The sequence below is a fragment of the Mastigoproctus giganteus genome, unplaced genomic scaffold (assembly GCF_048544385.1).
Source record: "Mastigoproctus giganteus isolate SK-2022 unplaced genomic scaffold, ASM4854438v1 scaffold_16, whole genome shotgun sequence".
Taxonomy (NCBI): Eukaryota; Metazoa; Arthropoda; class Arachnida; order Uropygi; family Thelyphonidae; genus Mastigoproctus; species Mastigoproctus giganteus.
Genome location: NW_028328293.1, coordinates 1,886,339 through 1,902,319, shown reverse-complemented (window position 1 = coordinate 1,902,319; position 15,981 = coordinate 1,886,339). Strand labels below are relative to the sequence as shown.

The window sequence follows — 15,981 nt, the reverse complement described above, 5'->3', positions numbered from 1 at the left end:
GGTTTGGAATGCGGTATTTATGAATGTTTAACATTCATTTTTTACAATTAATGTTAATATTTTTGATTTTGTTGATACTTGATACTTGGGGGGGGGGGGAACTCATCAGCTCAGGAACTCGTAAAGCGAGAACTGCCTGTAATATGTTTTTAGGAAGATAACTGCTGTAAGTTATTAATTTTACACTATAAGATGTTAAAATAGTGTCAAAACAAAAAAAAATTAAGGGAAAAGTGTTTTTTTGTTTTGTTTTTTTTAACTTATATACTTATTTAGATGACTAAAGCCCCAAACTAATTGGGGAATTAAGTAAAATATAAAAATTCCAATTTTCTAGCATGATTAATAATAAGGAAATAATAAAGCAATCATAAAATTTCAAATATCACATCTGGTATTGGAAGAGAACAGTCATTTATTTCTCTTTAAAAAAAATGACTGTTCTTTAAGCCTTGTTTTCTTTTCTTCTTTTTTTTTTAGTGGATAAACTGTTCTCCTTTTTAACTAAAAATTACATCCTTTATATGATACATTACTTTGTGATTGTAAAAGCCTAAATTATGTAACGATAAATGTTTTCACTTTAATATTTGTATGTAAGTAACCATATGGGTTTTCATGGCCCTAAAGTATATTGCCTATCCAAATTTGTGAATAGTTTGTGGTCTGCATTCAAAAAATTAAAGTTTGGAGACACCACTGGTCCATAACAGACTACTTTTCTCATTGTTTCTTTCCCAATACCTATATCATACTGCATAAACTTAACATTTATTTCATTTTTGAGATATGCTATTCCTCTCTTATCCACTAATTTCTTGTGCTGAGATTACTAAAAGGAGGTGGAGAATGCATGCTCATTAAGTTTTGTTGTAAAGTAATTAGTATGGAAACATGATTGGTTGTAATAAGCCGTAGTGTTAGATGTTGAGATGGAATCGAATTTTATAATAGCTAATGCATGGCTGCAACGTTTTACTTTCAAAAATTGGAGATCAAGTAAATGTAAGCAGGGGTTTAAAAATACAAAAAACCAGCTGATTTTTAGATAAAAACAAGCAAAAACCATTTTTTTTTGCGAAACACAGACATAAACAGAAGTTTTTCAGAAAAGCAGAAGGACTTTTTAAAGTCTGTGTGCTGCACATGACATTAAATCTCACAGAAAACACACATTTTATATGGGGGGAGAGGGGCAGAAGCATGAAAGGGTAATGAGTCAGTGTTAAAAATTTCTGTACTTAAAAGCTGTATAACAATTAAAACAGTAACCTACCAAGTTTCATGCAGTTTCGATAATATCTTCTTTCTTTTCTTTTTTATTATTACAAGTCCTGAAGTCAACAAAGCCGTGTTAATGAAAAAAGATGGACAAAATTAGTTACTGTGCAGTCACCCAGTATTTGCGAAAAAAGGAACTAATGCCAAAGGCAATTCATGAGGATAAATTCACAACATTGGGTGGGGGGGGTGCTCCATCCTATTCCATGGTTAAGAAGCGATTAGCAGAATTTCAACTAGGGAAGGAGAGCCTGGAAGATGACCCATGCTGTGGAAGCACTGCAATGTCCATCGCTCTCCAAGTTGTTGACTGTGCATGATCTGGCGAAGTGATCAACGAGTGACAGTTCGGCACATTGCCAGTGTCTTGGGCATCTTACATGAACACGTATGCCACATAATAAAGAGGTTCTTGCCATGAAAAATGTATCAGCATAATGGGTCCCAAAGTTGTTGACAGCAATCAAAAATGATCAGAGTTGTCAAGTGAATATTAGCATCATTTTCAAGCATATCCAGCAAATTTCCTTACAAAGTTTGTGACCATGATGAAGCATGGGTACAGCACTTTAGCATTAGCATTAGTAGAAGCATTTGATGCAAGAAAGCAAGCTTATGCAGCATCAGCCAAAAAAAATAAATAAATAAAATAAATAATAAATAAATAAATAAAAAATAACCACTTCCACTTCACCCCTGTTCATTCGAAATACCTGTCCAGCTGAGCCTTAAACTTATTTAGGCTATCAACTTCCACGACAAGGGATGGAAGTCTATTCCACCAACCAACCACCCGCTGGCTAAAGGCAAATTTCCTCACGTCTATCCTACATCTGTCTTTTCTCAATTTGAATTTATGCCCTCTCAGGTGATTATTCTGAGCAAGAGGAAGAATCCCATCAGCATTGAGCATGCTCAAACCATTCAAGGCTTTATACACCTCTATCAGATCACCTCGCTGTGCCTAGTCCCCAGACACTGTAATTTGCAAAACTTAAGCCTTTCTTTGTAAGAGCACCCCTTTGTTCCATTCACTAATCTTGTTGCCCTTCTCTGTACTCGTTCCAGCATCTCTACATCCTTCTTGAAATGAGGCCACCAGACCTGTATACAGTACTCTAGGTGTGGCCTGACCATTGCCTTATACAAGGGAATAATCACCTCCTTATCCCTGCTAAAAAAATTCCTATATATCATCGACAATAGACCATGAGCTACTCTTGCAGTCCGTCTGCATTGCTCAGAAAACTTCATATCTGCCTGCACAACCACCCCCAGGTCCCTTTCATTCTCTACCACTGTCAGTGTAGTACCACAGAGTTGATACGTTGCTCTGGGGTTGCTGTTTCCCATATGTAGTACTTTACATTTGTCAATGTTAAACTTCATTTGTTTGTTTTATGAAAACCCCAAACACGAAAGGTATCAAAACCTATAGTACTTAGTACCGTGCATGGGTTGAAGGAGAAGTATGGGGGGAGGGAGATGCCGGAAACTTTGCTCTAGAGACTAAACATGGGTTTCACCACTTCAAGCCTCCAATAAGCAAAGTGGTGGTATTTCACCGGTTGACGAAAGTCATCTACCACCTTCAGCCAGAGACAAAGAAACAGACTAAACAGTGGAAAGACAGCTCCCCCTCATCCTCCAAACAAAACCAAGTTGCCTTCTGTTGGCAAGGTGATTGTTTTAAGGATCCTGATAGAGTGATGCCACCAGATTACTTTCATAGGAGAATGTTACACAGAACTGGAAGCATTTGCATGAAAACAAAGACAAATTCCAAGGAAACCTCAGCAAAGGAGTCTTGTCAGCAGATGCATTATCTCCAGGAAAACATGCCAGCTCACAAGTTTGTCATTTCCATGGCTACAATGCATGAATCTGGCTTTGAAATCTTGGGCCATTTACCATATTCATCAGATCTAGCACCACAGGACTATCACTATCCAAATTTGAAAAAATACCTGGCTAGCATCCATCTTCCCACTAACAGTGACATCACTGCCATAGTGGATTCATTCTTGGAGGCCCAAGAGAAAACCTTTTTCACAGTTGGGATAAATACATTGTAGTATTGATGGCAAAAGTGTATTTACTCCAAAGGGGACTACATTTAAAAGTAACGTGTTACCAGGCTCCTCATATATGCCCTTCGAGGTCAGGTCACAAACTTTTCGAAAGGTCAGGTCACAAACTTTTCGATGGTTAAAAAAGTATACCAGTATAAGGTATACTTTCAAAAAATTAGATCACCTAGGATTTTTTTGAACAGATTTGTGCTTGGATTTTCTGCTAGTTACCAAGTGATTTTAATAGCTCCAAGAAAGTTAGCTCCGGGGCAGACTTGGCCTCTTCAGAAATGTTGGGTCAAAGTTTTGTTAATAATATTAGCCAGGCTATCTAGAATTGGCTCCTTACCTGGCTGAATATTCTCCCACACTCAGCATTATTACGAGGAATTGTTTAAAGGCCAAACATGACTTAGGATAATGTTATATTTCCTTGTACACCTGCCAGTTTCCCAAACAAGAACCAATGTATTCATCAAAAGTAGGAGAAAATTTTAAAAGCACTGGTATAATAAATTTTCACATTACATTTTTCAACACATCCAGATCTGTTAGAACACCTGCGAAGTGATCTGATTATAAGGCATATAAGGCTTTGAATGGATTGAACAAGGACAGTGCTGATGGGATCCTTCCTCTTGCTCAGCTCATAGGGGGCAAAAATTCAAATTCAGGAAGGATGGATGGTTGCAGAACAGATGAACAAAAGTATGCCTTTAGCCAATTGGCGGTTGATTGTTGGAACAAACTGCCATCTATTGTGGAAGTTGATAGTTAAAAAAAATTCAAGGAAGAACTAGACAAACTATTGGAAGGAATGAACAGGTGAAATAGGAGTGTGTGTGTGTGTGTGTGTGTGTGTGTGTGTGTGTGTGTGTGTGTGTGTGTGTGTGTGTGTGTGTGCGTGCGTGCGTACGCATGCACATTGGGCTGATGTATAAGTTTGCTTTCTTGCACATTTGCCACAGCTAATGCTAACTAATGATTCATTATACATGGATGTGAGACAACCGGATTAATTAACTATGTTCCATGCTAACTAATGATTCATTATACATGGATGTGAGACAACCGGATTAATTAACTATGTTCAGATTTTCACATGATCTTATAACATTTAAAATAAACTAGCAAACTGCTTTATTCGAGCCAATAAAGAGGAATGTGAACAGGCTTTCTACACCAGTGAGGATACCATGCCTACAACTATCAACCCTGATTAGGGTTGCCTTCATCAGAAGTTCTTTACCAGTTTATCTTCTTTTAAAACTTTTGGATCATGAACTGGACCTGTTGCACTTTTCAATTTGGTAACACTCTAAAGTGCTCATATGCCTTTTCTCACTTCTAAACACTTCTTGAAATACTTTACAGATGTTGGCACTGTTCTTCCAGTCAAGTTAAACATTTATCGAAAGATAGCCAAAGTGTATACAGATGGTTAAAAACCAATTTCAGGCATGCATCAGTTGAAATTTTTTCAAATCTACCTTTCCTTTAAACACTTCTTTCTAGATAGTAGTAAATTTCCAACAAATATTTACCTACTGTGAAAGTAAATATTTACAACAAATATTTACTTTCACAGGAATGCATGCAACCCTTTTTTTTCCCTTCACACTAATTAATAAGATGACCAGGACAGCCTATTACCACCAAGTACTCAATATCTTCTGATATCTTTAATACTCTGTTTTCAGGCACCAAAACAGGCATCATTATCACTTTTGCAAAAGAATCCCATATACTTTCAGGTTGTTCAGAAGATACTTAATGTCTTCAAATAGGCCTCTGGGGTTGGGAATGTTCATACTCATATTATGCCGTTAACACCAACTGTATTAAAATTGTAGTTTTGTACTGTTTAAAATATTGAAATGAATAGATAGAACAAATAAAGTTTAATCGAAGAATAAACAATTACTATGTATAAAATAAAATATAACATTAAACTGCAAGATACTATTTACAATAAAACAATGAAATTAAAATACTAGATAATAAAAGCGCTAAAAATGTACCGTAGCTTTCAAAGGCATCCACCTCCTTTTTCAACAGTAAGGTTTTATCGTACAGCACATCCTTAATGTTGTGCCCACTTTTCAAGTGCTGGCACTGAGAGTAAGTTTTTTTTTTTTTTTTTTTTTTTTTTTTAATTATGAGAGGTGATTACAATAGGATGAAGTTAGGAACCACTATGATTATTGCAATCTGAAGTAATCAAAAATGGCCCATTTACGTTTGACTTGCACCTGGGTGGTCACCTCCAGTACACTAGGTGCCATATTTCAGCACTTGCACATGGGAGTTATACCCAGGGTTACTAACAGTTTGGAGATTTGGATGCAAACCAATTGCAATATGCAACATTATCTTTGAACAGCCTTATCACATTTATTGGAAAACCAAGGTAGATAATGGGCAAGATATTAAGGTGGAGTGTGGAATAAAGGAATTCATACATACAAGAATAATTTCTCTGACATGATCTGAGCAAATGTTGACATCAGGAGATCTGAAAGAGTCATATGACCAAGTAAAAGAAACCTTGCAGATCATCCTATTTTGTATTCTTATAATGCCAAACAACATCAGGTTGAGAATATCTCTAAGGGAGAAGAGTATCATCAAGTTGTGTACTTAGAAGGATTGCTTGGGAGAAAAAGATTAAGAGTGTTGGTTCTGTGCTTAAGATTGTCTGGTATTCTGGTAGGGAAATGAACAATCTGTGCAAAGTCATTAGTAATTTCAAAGCCTCAACATTTCAACCAGTTGGTTCCATGTGACTGGAAAAAGCAAGCCAGCGGAAGTTGTAAACATTAAAATCACCAAGGAAAATTACTTCACTGTTAGGAAATATGGACTGAAGGCAAGAATATACCCAACTCCTTGACATAATGTGGCCTCAACAATACACATTACTTGGACTCCCTCCAGTTGCTATCTGGCAGAGTAGAGGCAATGAGATTATACACTAGCTGATCCGAAAGCCTCCTAGAGACCAATAGGTTCAGTCTGGTGGACTATCTAGCAGCTGGCTTGCAAACGCCATTTTAGATATGTACCCTTGAAATGCAATTATATTCGGATCTTGCCATGATGTCCATCATAACCGCGAAATACATCAATCATGCTGCATGATGGAAGAGATTGAAGGTTGCTGGAGCTTTGCTCTGGAGACTAAACATGGGTTCGACCACTTCAAGCCTCCATAAAGCAAAGTAGTGGTACTGCACCAGTTGAGAGTCACTTAGCACTTAGTTTTGCTTGGTAACACGGGGGGGGGGGGCATTCCTCCCTGCATTGTGGATGCCACACCTTGGCCCCCTGCTTACATTTGGCTTGCACATGGGTGGTCACCTCCAGTATACTAGATGCCATATTTCAGCACTTGCACATGGGAGTTATACCCAGGGTTACTAACAGTCTCACTATCATGAAGGTGCAAGCAGAGGATTTGGATGTCACAGAACAACCATACTTTGCCGAAATTCGTGCCAAGCCTCTGCAGCCAAAGGGGGGGGGGCAGCATTCCTCCGTGCATTGTGGATGCCACACCTTGGCCCCCTGCTTACATTTGGCTTGCACATGGGTGGTCACCTCCAGTATACTAGATGCCATATTTCAGCACTTGCACATGGGTGGTCACCTCCAGTATACTAGATGCCATATTTCAGCACTTGCACATGGGAGTTATACCCAGGGTTACTAACAGTCTCACTATCATGAAGGTGCAAGCAGAGGATTTGGATGTCACAGAACAACCAGACTTTGCCGAAATTCGTGCCAAGCCTCTGCAGCCAAATGTTCCGGAGCAGGAGTGCAGTAGCACATGCTCTTTGAGTAGACCGGGGTTCAAGCCCCTCAATGCTAAATACGATCGATCTGCCAACAAGCACTGGACCTGCGATTATGGTCCATTTCCCTCAAACATGAATTGTTGAGGAGGCTTCCATCCTGCAGTAGATTGATAACGGCTGCAGTTTACCTTTACCTTTTAAAGCATTTTAGACTCCCAGGTAGAAAGCCCATCTTGACATATATGAGAGAATGTCTGTGACAGCCTTAAGGACCGATACGACTCAATAAGCAGAAATTCTGTGATTTTTTTTTAAATTCTAATTTTAAAGTACAGTAGGCCTCAATTTAACAGACTAATTGAGGGAAGGGTGTCTGCTATTGCCAAAAAGTCTGTTAAATTAAATGTATTTTAAAAACATATATTAATAACAAACTTACAATGTACAGGATGTATTAAAATGTTATTATAATGTATAAGTATGAATAAAATATTATTATAATGTACATTGAGTAATTTATACACACCACTAAAACATCTGTTAAAAATATAAAAATAAATTTACGACAGGAATCAAACTTTATTTTAATTAAACAAGTCAAAAACTATACAATGTAACTAATGTCCACCACTTTCTTTAATTTTTTTTTTTTTTTTTTTTTTTTTCTTAAAGCTCACACAAAGTTCTTTTTAATGCGAACATAAGTTTTTTCATTTAAATCCATTTTAGAGGGAACAAAAAAATTCCTAAACTCCATTGAATAAAAAACATACAAAATATTCAATATTAATATGAACTTATTTGAAAGAATCACAATTTTCAGAGTCAGAAACAACTGTCATATGGAGGGAGAGGTGTTAATTCATTGCAGGTAGAGGTTTCTGGTGAAACAGGTCCAGTTGATGAAGTGGTCTTGAAGAAATCATCAAGCTTCAGTTGTCTTACACCTTGGTGCTGCTTCCTTATTACTGTAGATAGAAATTCTCTAAAATTTTCATAATAAGGAAGCATATCAGGGTCTGATGATGATTCCATATAATGTCATCCATATGTTGTCTTATAACAGACAATTTAGGATGAGGTGCAACTGATCCTTCGTCTTTGTCATCATCATCATCCTCTTGTTCTCCATGAAGAAGATTTTCTGCAATTTCTACCTCAGAAAAAATTTGATAGCCCGCATCACCATCATTTTCGAGCCACTGTTCCACATCATTGCATGTTGCATTTTTGTTGCCAGCCCTCAGAAGAGTGTCCCGAAAAGTAGATGCCTCAACTCCCTCAAAATCCATTTCAGGTTCTATGTCATACAACAACTTCTTCCAAGCACTGGCCAAGATAGTAATCTTCATATCTTTCTACGCAGCTGCTAAGATGAAGATAGCAGAGCTGATGTATGTGTAAATTCTGCAGCGTCCTGGTGCCTCTTGTATCTCCTTCTGCACCTCCTATTTCTTTCAAAACAACCATCACCTCTTCCAAAAACTTCTTCTTATACAACCTCTTACATGCAACAATTACACCCTGATCCATCGGCTGTATCGGTGAAGTAGTGTTAAGAGGCAGAAAAACACATTTAATTCTCCCATCCCTGCTAATTAACCTCTCAGTATTAGGGTGAGCAGGTGCATTATCTAGCAGTAAAGCAGCCTTTATTTCATGAGAAGGAATTTTCAGCACATCTGTCTGATAGCATTGCACATCAGGAATAAAATGGTTAAAGAACCAGGCACAGAAAATATCCATTGTAAACCAGGCATTTTTTGAATGGGAATATAGCATCGGTAACTGTTTCATTAAATCCTTCAAAGCACGAGGTATTTTGCCTTACCAACTACCATAGGCTTAAGCCGATGCAAGCCATCAGCATTTGCACAAAATAAAACTGAAATTCACTCCTTATTTAGCATACGACCAGGGGTGCTTGTTTAATACTTGTAAGCCTGGGTATTTCCAGGAACAGCACAATAAAAAAAGCCCAGTCTCGTGAGCATTATAAAGCTGTGATTAAATGAGGTCCTCATTTTTAATGAGGCCATTTAGATATTTTCTGAAATGGCTCCACTTGTTCTACATCTGCACCTAAAGATTCATCACAGGTTCTTTTATTAACAATGCCGTGGCGCTTTCGAAAACTCCACAGCCAACCATCACTCGCCTGAAATTTAAGGCCCATATGCTTAGCAAGCCTTTAACTCAACACCTCTAACAACAACACCACTTCAGTGCTGCTGAACAAACCCACTTGTACACTGTTTGCTCTAGGTTTTTATCTTTGGCCACTCTCATGTTTTCTACTACCAACTGTAGAAGTAGTCTGGAACAACCATCTATATTGTATTTTAATGCAAACCCCTTATTTTTATTTTTGCATGTCTGAAACTGTTTGCTTTTTGACTCTATAAATCTCACACACACGTGCAGCAGTTACACCACCTTCAAGTTTCTCAGCCAGTTCTAATTTTTGTGCAACGCTCAAGTAAACACAATTACACTTTACTTCTTTATCCCACGAGGCCATAATGATAAACATTTATTATGTATTTATTATAAAATATGTAGAAATCACAATTACGTAAAACGCAGAAACAACCAAACGTAAACAATAGAATGGGACGAACTGCACCGAAAGACTGACAGTGTTGACACACACGGCTAATCACTCCCCCTCTATTCACCCCCTCCCTCACCTAGATGACGTAATACCTGAGCCCAACACCAGATGCATGAGAAGATAATGCTGACTCATTGACCCAACTTTTAGTGTGCTCTATTTGCAAAAAAAAAAAAAAAAAAAAAACCCTTCTAAATTTTTATTTTATCAGAAATTTGTCTATTGTTTTTTTTTTTTTTAAGACTGTAACAAACTATATTATGGTACTGAGATGGAGAAGTTGACAACTGTAGAACCATAACATGTATTGCAACTTGGTTAGCACTCAGTTAAGCAGACTATATTACTGATGACCTGATTATCATAACTGGGAGTCTAGTTTATTGTAAGAAAAGATTAGGATAATGTCTGTTCCTGAAAAAAAAAAAAAAAAAAATTTTCAGTGCCTTGCTAATGGGAAGAAAGAGTAAGTTTGATAATTACCCTACATTAGAGAACCATCTTGCATTTTGTTGCAAGAGAATTGTCTAATGTATTCTTAGTTTCTAATAGAATATATGGAATGATTTTTTAAAAACATTTTCTGTTTGAAAATGCATTAATTACATATTGCAATTCTGTGTTTTTAAATCATTCTCATTAGAACAATATTTACTGCCGTGTGTATGTTAGAGATTTCTTCATCACTATAAGGACGGTATTAATAAAATAAAAAGAGGGAATTTCTCTGTATGTGTTTTCTATAAGTACTTGTTTTAAGCATGTGAATTATGATTTATAACATTAATACTATTAGATTCTTATTCTAGTGCATTTTTAAGCATGTTGCTGAAGATTTTAAAGCATCACGGTTATTTTAAGAGAAGAATTACATACTTAAAACAAGTATATGAAAAAGCCACACACAGACACATGGAAAATATTAATTTTTATTTACACCAACCTTGCAATGTCAAAGAAATCTGGTATACTATATAAACAACTTAAATATTTAAGGGGGAAAGGATTTAAAATGCAATGTGAATATATTATACAGATTTCTGCAAGGAGAGCAGAAATTCCCAAGCATACTGGGAATACATATTTCAGTCAAGTTTACAGCTAGGCCTCGCATAACGCGATATTCAGTTAACGCTATTTGAAAATGATACCACTTTTCACTTGACAAATTTCCAGTTAACGTGATCTTTTTTTTTTATGCGAGAGTTGAAAAAGATTTCAATCGCGCGTTAAGCTTACCGCGAGTTGTACGGTCAATAAACAAACGTTTGCCTGCTGCCCGCCTCGGTGTGTTCCATCAACTATCGGAAGAAGATGTGTTTGTCTCCTGCTAATAAAGTCAATGCAGACTTACATTTAAAAATTCAAATTTTTAAATGAGCCAGATGAAAATGTTACCGCAAAGGAGATAAAGGTAAAAGAATTAGATGAAATCTTTCGTATCGCATAGAACCTCAAACAAAAGGTTTGATGTTCTCCGCGATATTTATTTCACCAGGGCCCAGAGAAGATTGTTGTCGGCTATCAGAAATTGATTGATGAAAAGAGAAAGTCAACACTGTTCAAATATTTCCGCAACAGTAATTTCTTCATTGTGTATTTTATGTCAGAGGTTCCCAAAGTTTCTCGGTTCACGGTGCCTTTAATGTCTCAGTAATTTTTTCAAGGTGCACCCAGACCAAAAGAAATACCTAACAGTTTCGTTTAGTAGTTAGGTCCAAACAACTTAATAAGAAATGCTGAAACTGTGAACTACCTCGAGCTAGTAGTTCGCGTGGTGTCCGACAGATGTTCGAGTATCGCTGTGTTTCCCTCGAAAATTTAAAATATTCTGCGGCGCACAGTTTAAGAACCGCTGTTTTATGCAATAAACATTTAATTCCATAATTATTTTCATTATCTTTTACATTATATACAGTTAAAAAGTTATTTAAAAGGTATTTTTAAAATTCTTTATGGACATTCCAGAAGGTCAAGGACCAATAATAATTTTTCCTATTGGTTATGATATTCGATTAACGCGTTTCCGTTTTGCGCGATGCGCTCGTGGGACGAATTAATCACGTTAATTGAGGCATGCCTGTATATAAATGCAAAAAAATCTGAAATGCTTTGCATGGATAAGAAACATGATTAATTTTATAATACTATCAGGATTGAGGGTTGTGCATTTTTATTTTTTTAAGCAATGTGATATGTAAGAAGTTGTAACTAGTTAATACTATACTCATATCAATGGTGGTGTATTATTGTAGAAGATGCAACTCTTCGTTTGAAATGATTTTTGAGCTGACTAGATACTCCTGAATATTCTACCTTGATTGAACTAATTTTTAAACATTTAAAATGTACAAGGACTTTATAAACATGCTGTGTGTGTGTGTGTGTGTGTGTGTGTGTGTGTGTGTGTGTGTGTGTGTGTGTGTGTGTGTGTGTGTGTGTGTGTGTGTGTGTTCTGTCCCCCTGAATCAAGGACAAGTGTAAGCTTGTCAAACAGAACTCTTTCAACACACAAATTGTAGGCTGGGTGTCTACATAATGACACCAGATCATATGATGCTAGTACAATATTTAAATTATGTTTGACACCCTAAATATGAAAAGTTCATTAAGGAGCAAAATGATTTTAACAATAAAGATGTGTGGCAAATACTGATGTTGGTATTATGTTTAAGGACACAAGGGGTACTGAGACCAAATAGCAAATACTAAACCTTTGTATTATCTGCCTTAGCAGATGTTCCAGTTTTGTAAATTTTATAAACTGAAATAGTAATTCCCAACACCAATATCCTACATTGTCTAGTGCAGTGGTTCCCCAAAGAGTATTTTTAACTGGTGGCTGCACAATTCCTTTTTTATTAAGAAATTTATTTTACCGATAATAATAATAATAGTTAGATTGAATTTATATGCATATAACATTGGAATAATAATAAAATTCCTAAAGTAATTGTAAAAACTGTAACTAATAATAAGAGGATATGTAATTTAAGATGCTATCCTGAAGTCAGCTGAGAAACATATTTTTGAATTTTGTAGAACTTTGCTATTAAACTGCAAATATAAAAACAAATTAAAAAATATCGGATGGGTGGTCAAACACCATTATGTGGTATTTAAGTTTCTAAATTTTCTTTTCATATGTAACCGAATTATATGAAGAAATAATTATAAAATCTTTATTATTAATTAAATGGGCTATAGAGTAATAAACCTCGTTTTGATTTTTTTTTAAACATCAGATAATCTAATGCATAGTAATAAAGATCTATGAACATGCAAAAAATGAAAATTTATTAAAATAAAATGGTAAGCATAACAAAACATAATACCCCAAAACATATTAAAATAAAACAGTAAATGCAACAAAAAGCACAACAACAATTGAACATAGTATTCCAAAACATATATAATGCAAAAATTACTTTAATAATTTTTCAAAAGGAAATTTTTTATTTATTTTTTTTTTTTTCGGTTCTATCTTCCAATGCTAGTCTCATTGCTGCCTCCGAACTCTCATCTGTTAATTGGTTATATTTATTTTTAATAAAATGCAATGTACTAAAAGCTTGTTCACAGTAAACTGTTGTTGGAAATATCAATAAGAGCTACCTAGCTAATTCTTTATATTTGCTTGAATTGTTATACAAATCCATCCAAAATGATACTATTGTTGAGTTTTTATCATTGAAAACCATTTTCAATCTATCATTATTATGAATTTCCATTAAGGAAAATTTTACATTTGTCCAGCTAAGTATAGAAAATGAGGCTAGTCTGTTGTGTAATAATTCAAAACTTTCCATCTATTTCTTGAAAAGGAAATGTTACAAAAGAAATAGATTTAAAGAAATCAAGTTCTTGAAATCTTGCATTCAGTTCAGTGTTTAAAGATTTCAAACAATATGTAATTTTATTTTTAATATTTGTTCAAACTCTTCTGTTAGATATCATATTTATAAAACTATATAGAAAAGGAAAAATCGAAAAATTATCACTCTCAGCTTGATGTATAAGATCATTTGAGATATTTTTAAGTTTATCAACTATAAACATTGCATCAATAATTGTCGAGTTACTTGCTTGTACTTGCTTATTTATGGAATTCAATCTTGGTACAATGTCTTTTAAAAATAATAATAAGCCACACAAACACTGTTTTGCAATTTTTCCACTAAATCTTTATGATTAGGTTTCAATGACAAAACATTTTCCTACAGTTCACAAAGATGCCAAACACTAGCATCAAAACTTAACCAGGGAAAACTTCATGTCCAACTGTATTGTAATTCCCAAATCCCTTTCTTCCTCTACTCTTTTTAAGTCATCCCACCAAGTAGGTAAGTTATTTTGGGGCTACTATTCTCTAAGACAACACCATCCTTGAAGCCTATCCAAGTCAACCTCAAGAAGCCCCCTGCTTGGTACTGATCATTAATCACTCAACTCTCCCAATCTTCACATCATCTACAAATTATCAGTCTCTGTATCCCTTTGTTGATGTCAATTATGAAAATCAGAAACTATGTTTCTGTAATGCAAGGATAAATAATTAACAAATAACTCACAACAACAGTTAAACCACACAGCATGGAGCTTTTACATGATATTAAAAGAAACAATGGGTAATAATTTATTCGAAGTTCAAATAAAAATAATAAATAATTCATTGTCCAAGAAATAATAAACTTGAATAACAAATAAATTATTTTTAAAATTTTATATTCTAATATATAATTATTCTATACGAATGATTTTATATTCTAACTTTTATTCAAATGAAAATTTATTTCAATAATGCCCAACTCAAATATAACCTTAGTATACATTAATTTCAGCCTATTAAAGTTTTGAAAAATGTAATATAATTTCTATTAATGGACTTTTTTGTGTATGTAAGTAATCTTTTCTCAGCCAAAGCATCACTAATCATATGAATACTTCTTCTACTGGCAGTAGTTTCAAGTGCAATCTCCTCTGCAATTCTCTAAATAATCTGGTGTTGTAAGATATACTGTGGGATCCATCTATAGCAGCTGTGGAATATAGACCATAATATCCCACTCTTGAACAATTTATTTCCATGAAGACTTAAAGCTAACTTAACTGCACCTGAAAACTTCTCCTAATTCAGATATTAAAATGGTTAATGTATTTAATGAATAGAAACTCAAGTATTTACTTACACACTGTGTATTAACTACTTTTGTATTGTTTTGTTCTTAGAAAATTTATTAAATTTCAATACCTTTCAAAAAACTGAGTTGCAAAAGGTGACATCTATACTACATGAACTCTTAATTACTCAACCAAGATACCTTCAATCCCACACAGTCATGCACCATTTTTATGCAGCAGATCACAATCTCCTTGTAAACAAAAGAGCAGCTACAATACAAAAATTTATACTTTTTGTATTGTAAAATGTTTGTTTCTTATTTTCCTTAACTTTATACAGAACTTGTAGAATGACTTAAGTTACAGGCTAAATAAACGAACAAGCTATAAGATTGAAATATGAAAAACTAGAAATTGTACAACACTCAAATCTCCTTTCTCAGTATAGAAAAATTAAAAATATACATAAACATGGAAGTTAAATTCTGTTTGTTAAACATTATTGAAGAAATCATATAAATACCTTTCTCCTTCAGCAGATTCTCCAGGCAAAACAGGTGGTGGGCTAGTGCTAGGAACACTAGGTGAAGAAGGAGAGCTTAGAATGTCTTGCTCTTCATTGTCACCCTCATGACCATTCTCCTCATTTGATACACAGCTACTTTCTGTTGTAGTTGATTCTGAAGGACTTGATGGTCTTTCATTAACAGGTTTTTTCTTTTTTGGACTGGTTTGTTCTTCATCTGTCTCACAAGGTACTTTGTCATCCCTGATTCGTTTCTTACCTTTTAAAGGGCTGTCACATGTCAATTTCTAATTCAAAAGAACAAAATAAGACACTAGTCAAATTTTGTACAATTTTAGCTGTTTATTTTTGGTTTGCTAATCTCTATATTATTAGATAAACAATTTCACATTTCTGAGGGAAAACTCTGTTCAAATTATTACTATTTAGTTCACATCCATAAAAGTAAAGCTATTGTAAAACATCAATTATAAAAGTTATTGATGTTAGAATAAAATGGATGATAATTTTAAATTTAAGTTAGCATGAATAAGTTAGGATTTAAAAACAGAATTAAAATATGTGCAA

General features: G+C 34.8%; 1 protein-coding gene across 4 annotated transcripts in view; it reads right to left on the bottom strand.

Annotated features, from left to right (window-relative positions):
- Positions 1-15,981, bottom strand: part of LOC150074890 (uncharacterized) — a 618,385-nt gene that overhangs the window by 104,347 nt on the left and 498,057 nt on the right. For all 4 annotated transcript variants that reach the window (XM_090389408.1, XM_090389412.1, XM_090389409.1 and 1 more), the window contains one exon: positions 15,412-15,701. In XM_090389408.1, coding sequence (XP_090245534.1) covers positions 15,412-15,701 — 290 coding nt within the window. The remainder of the gene's footprint in view (positions 1-15,411; positions 15,702-15,981) is intronic.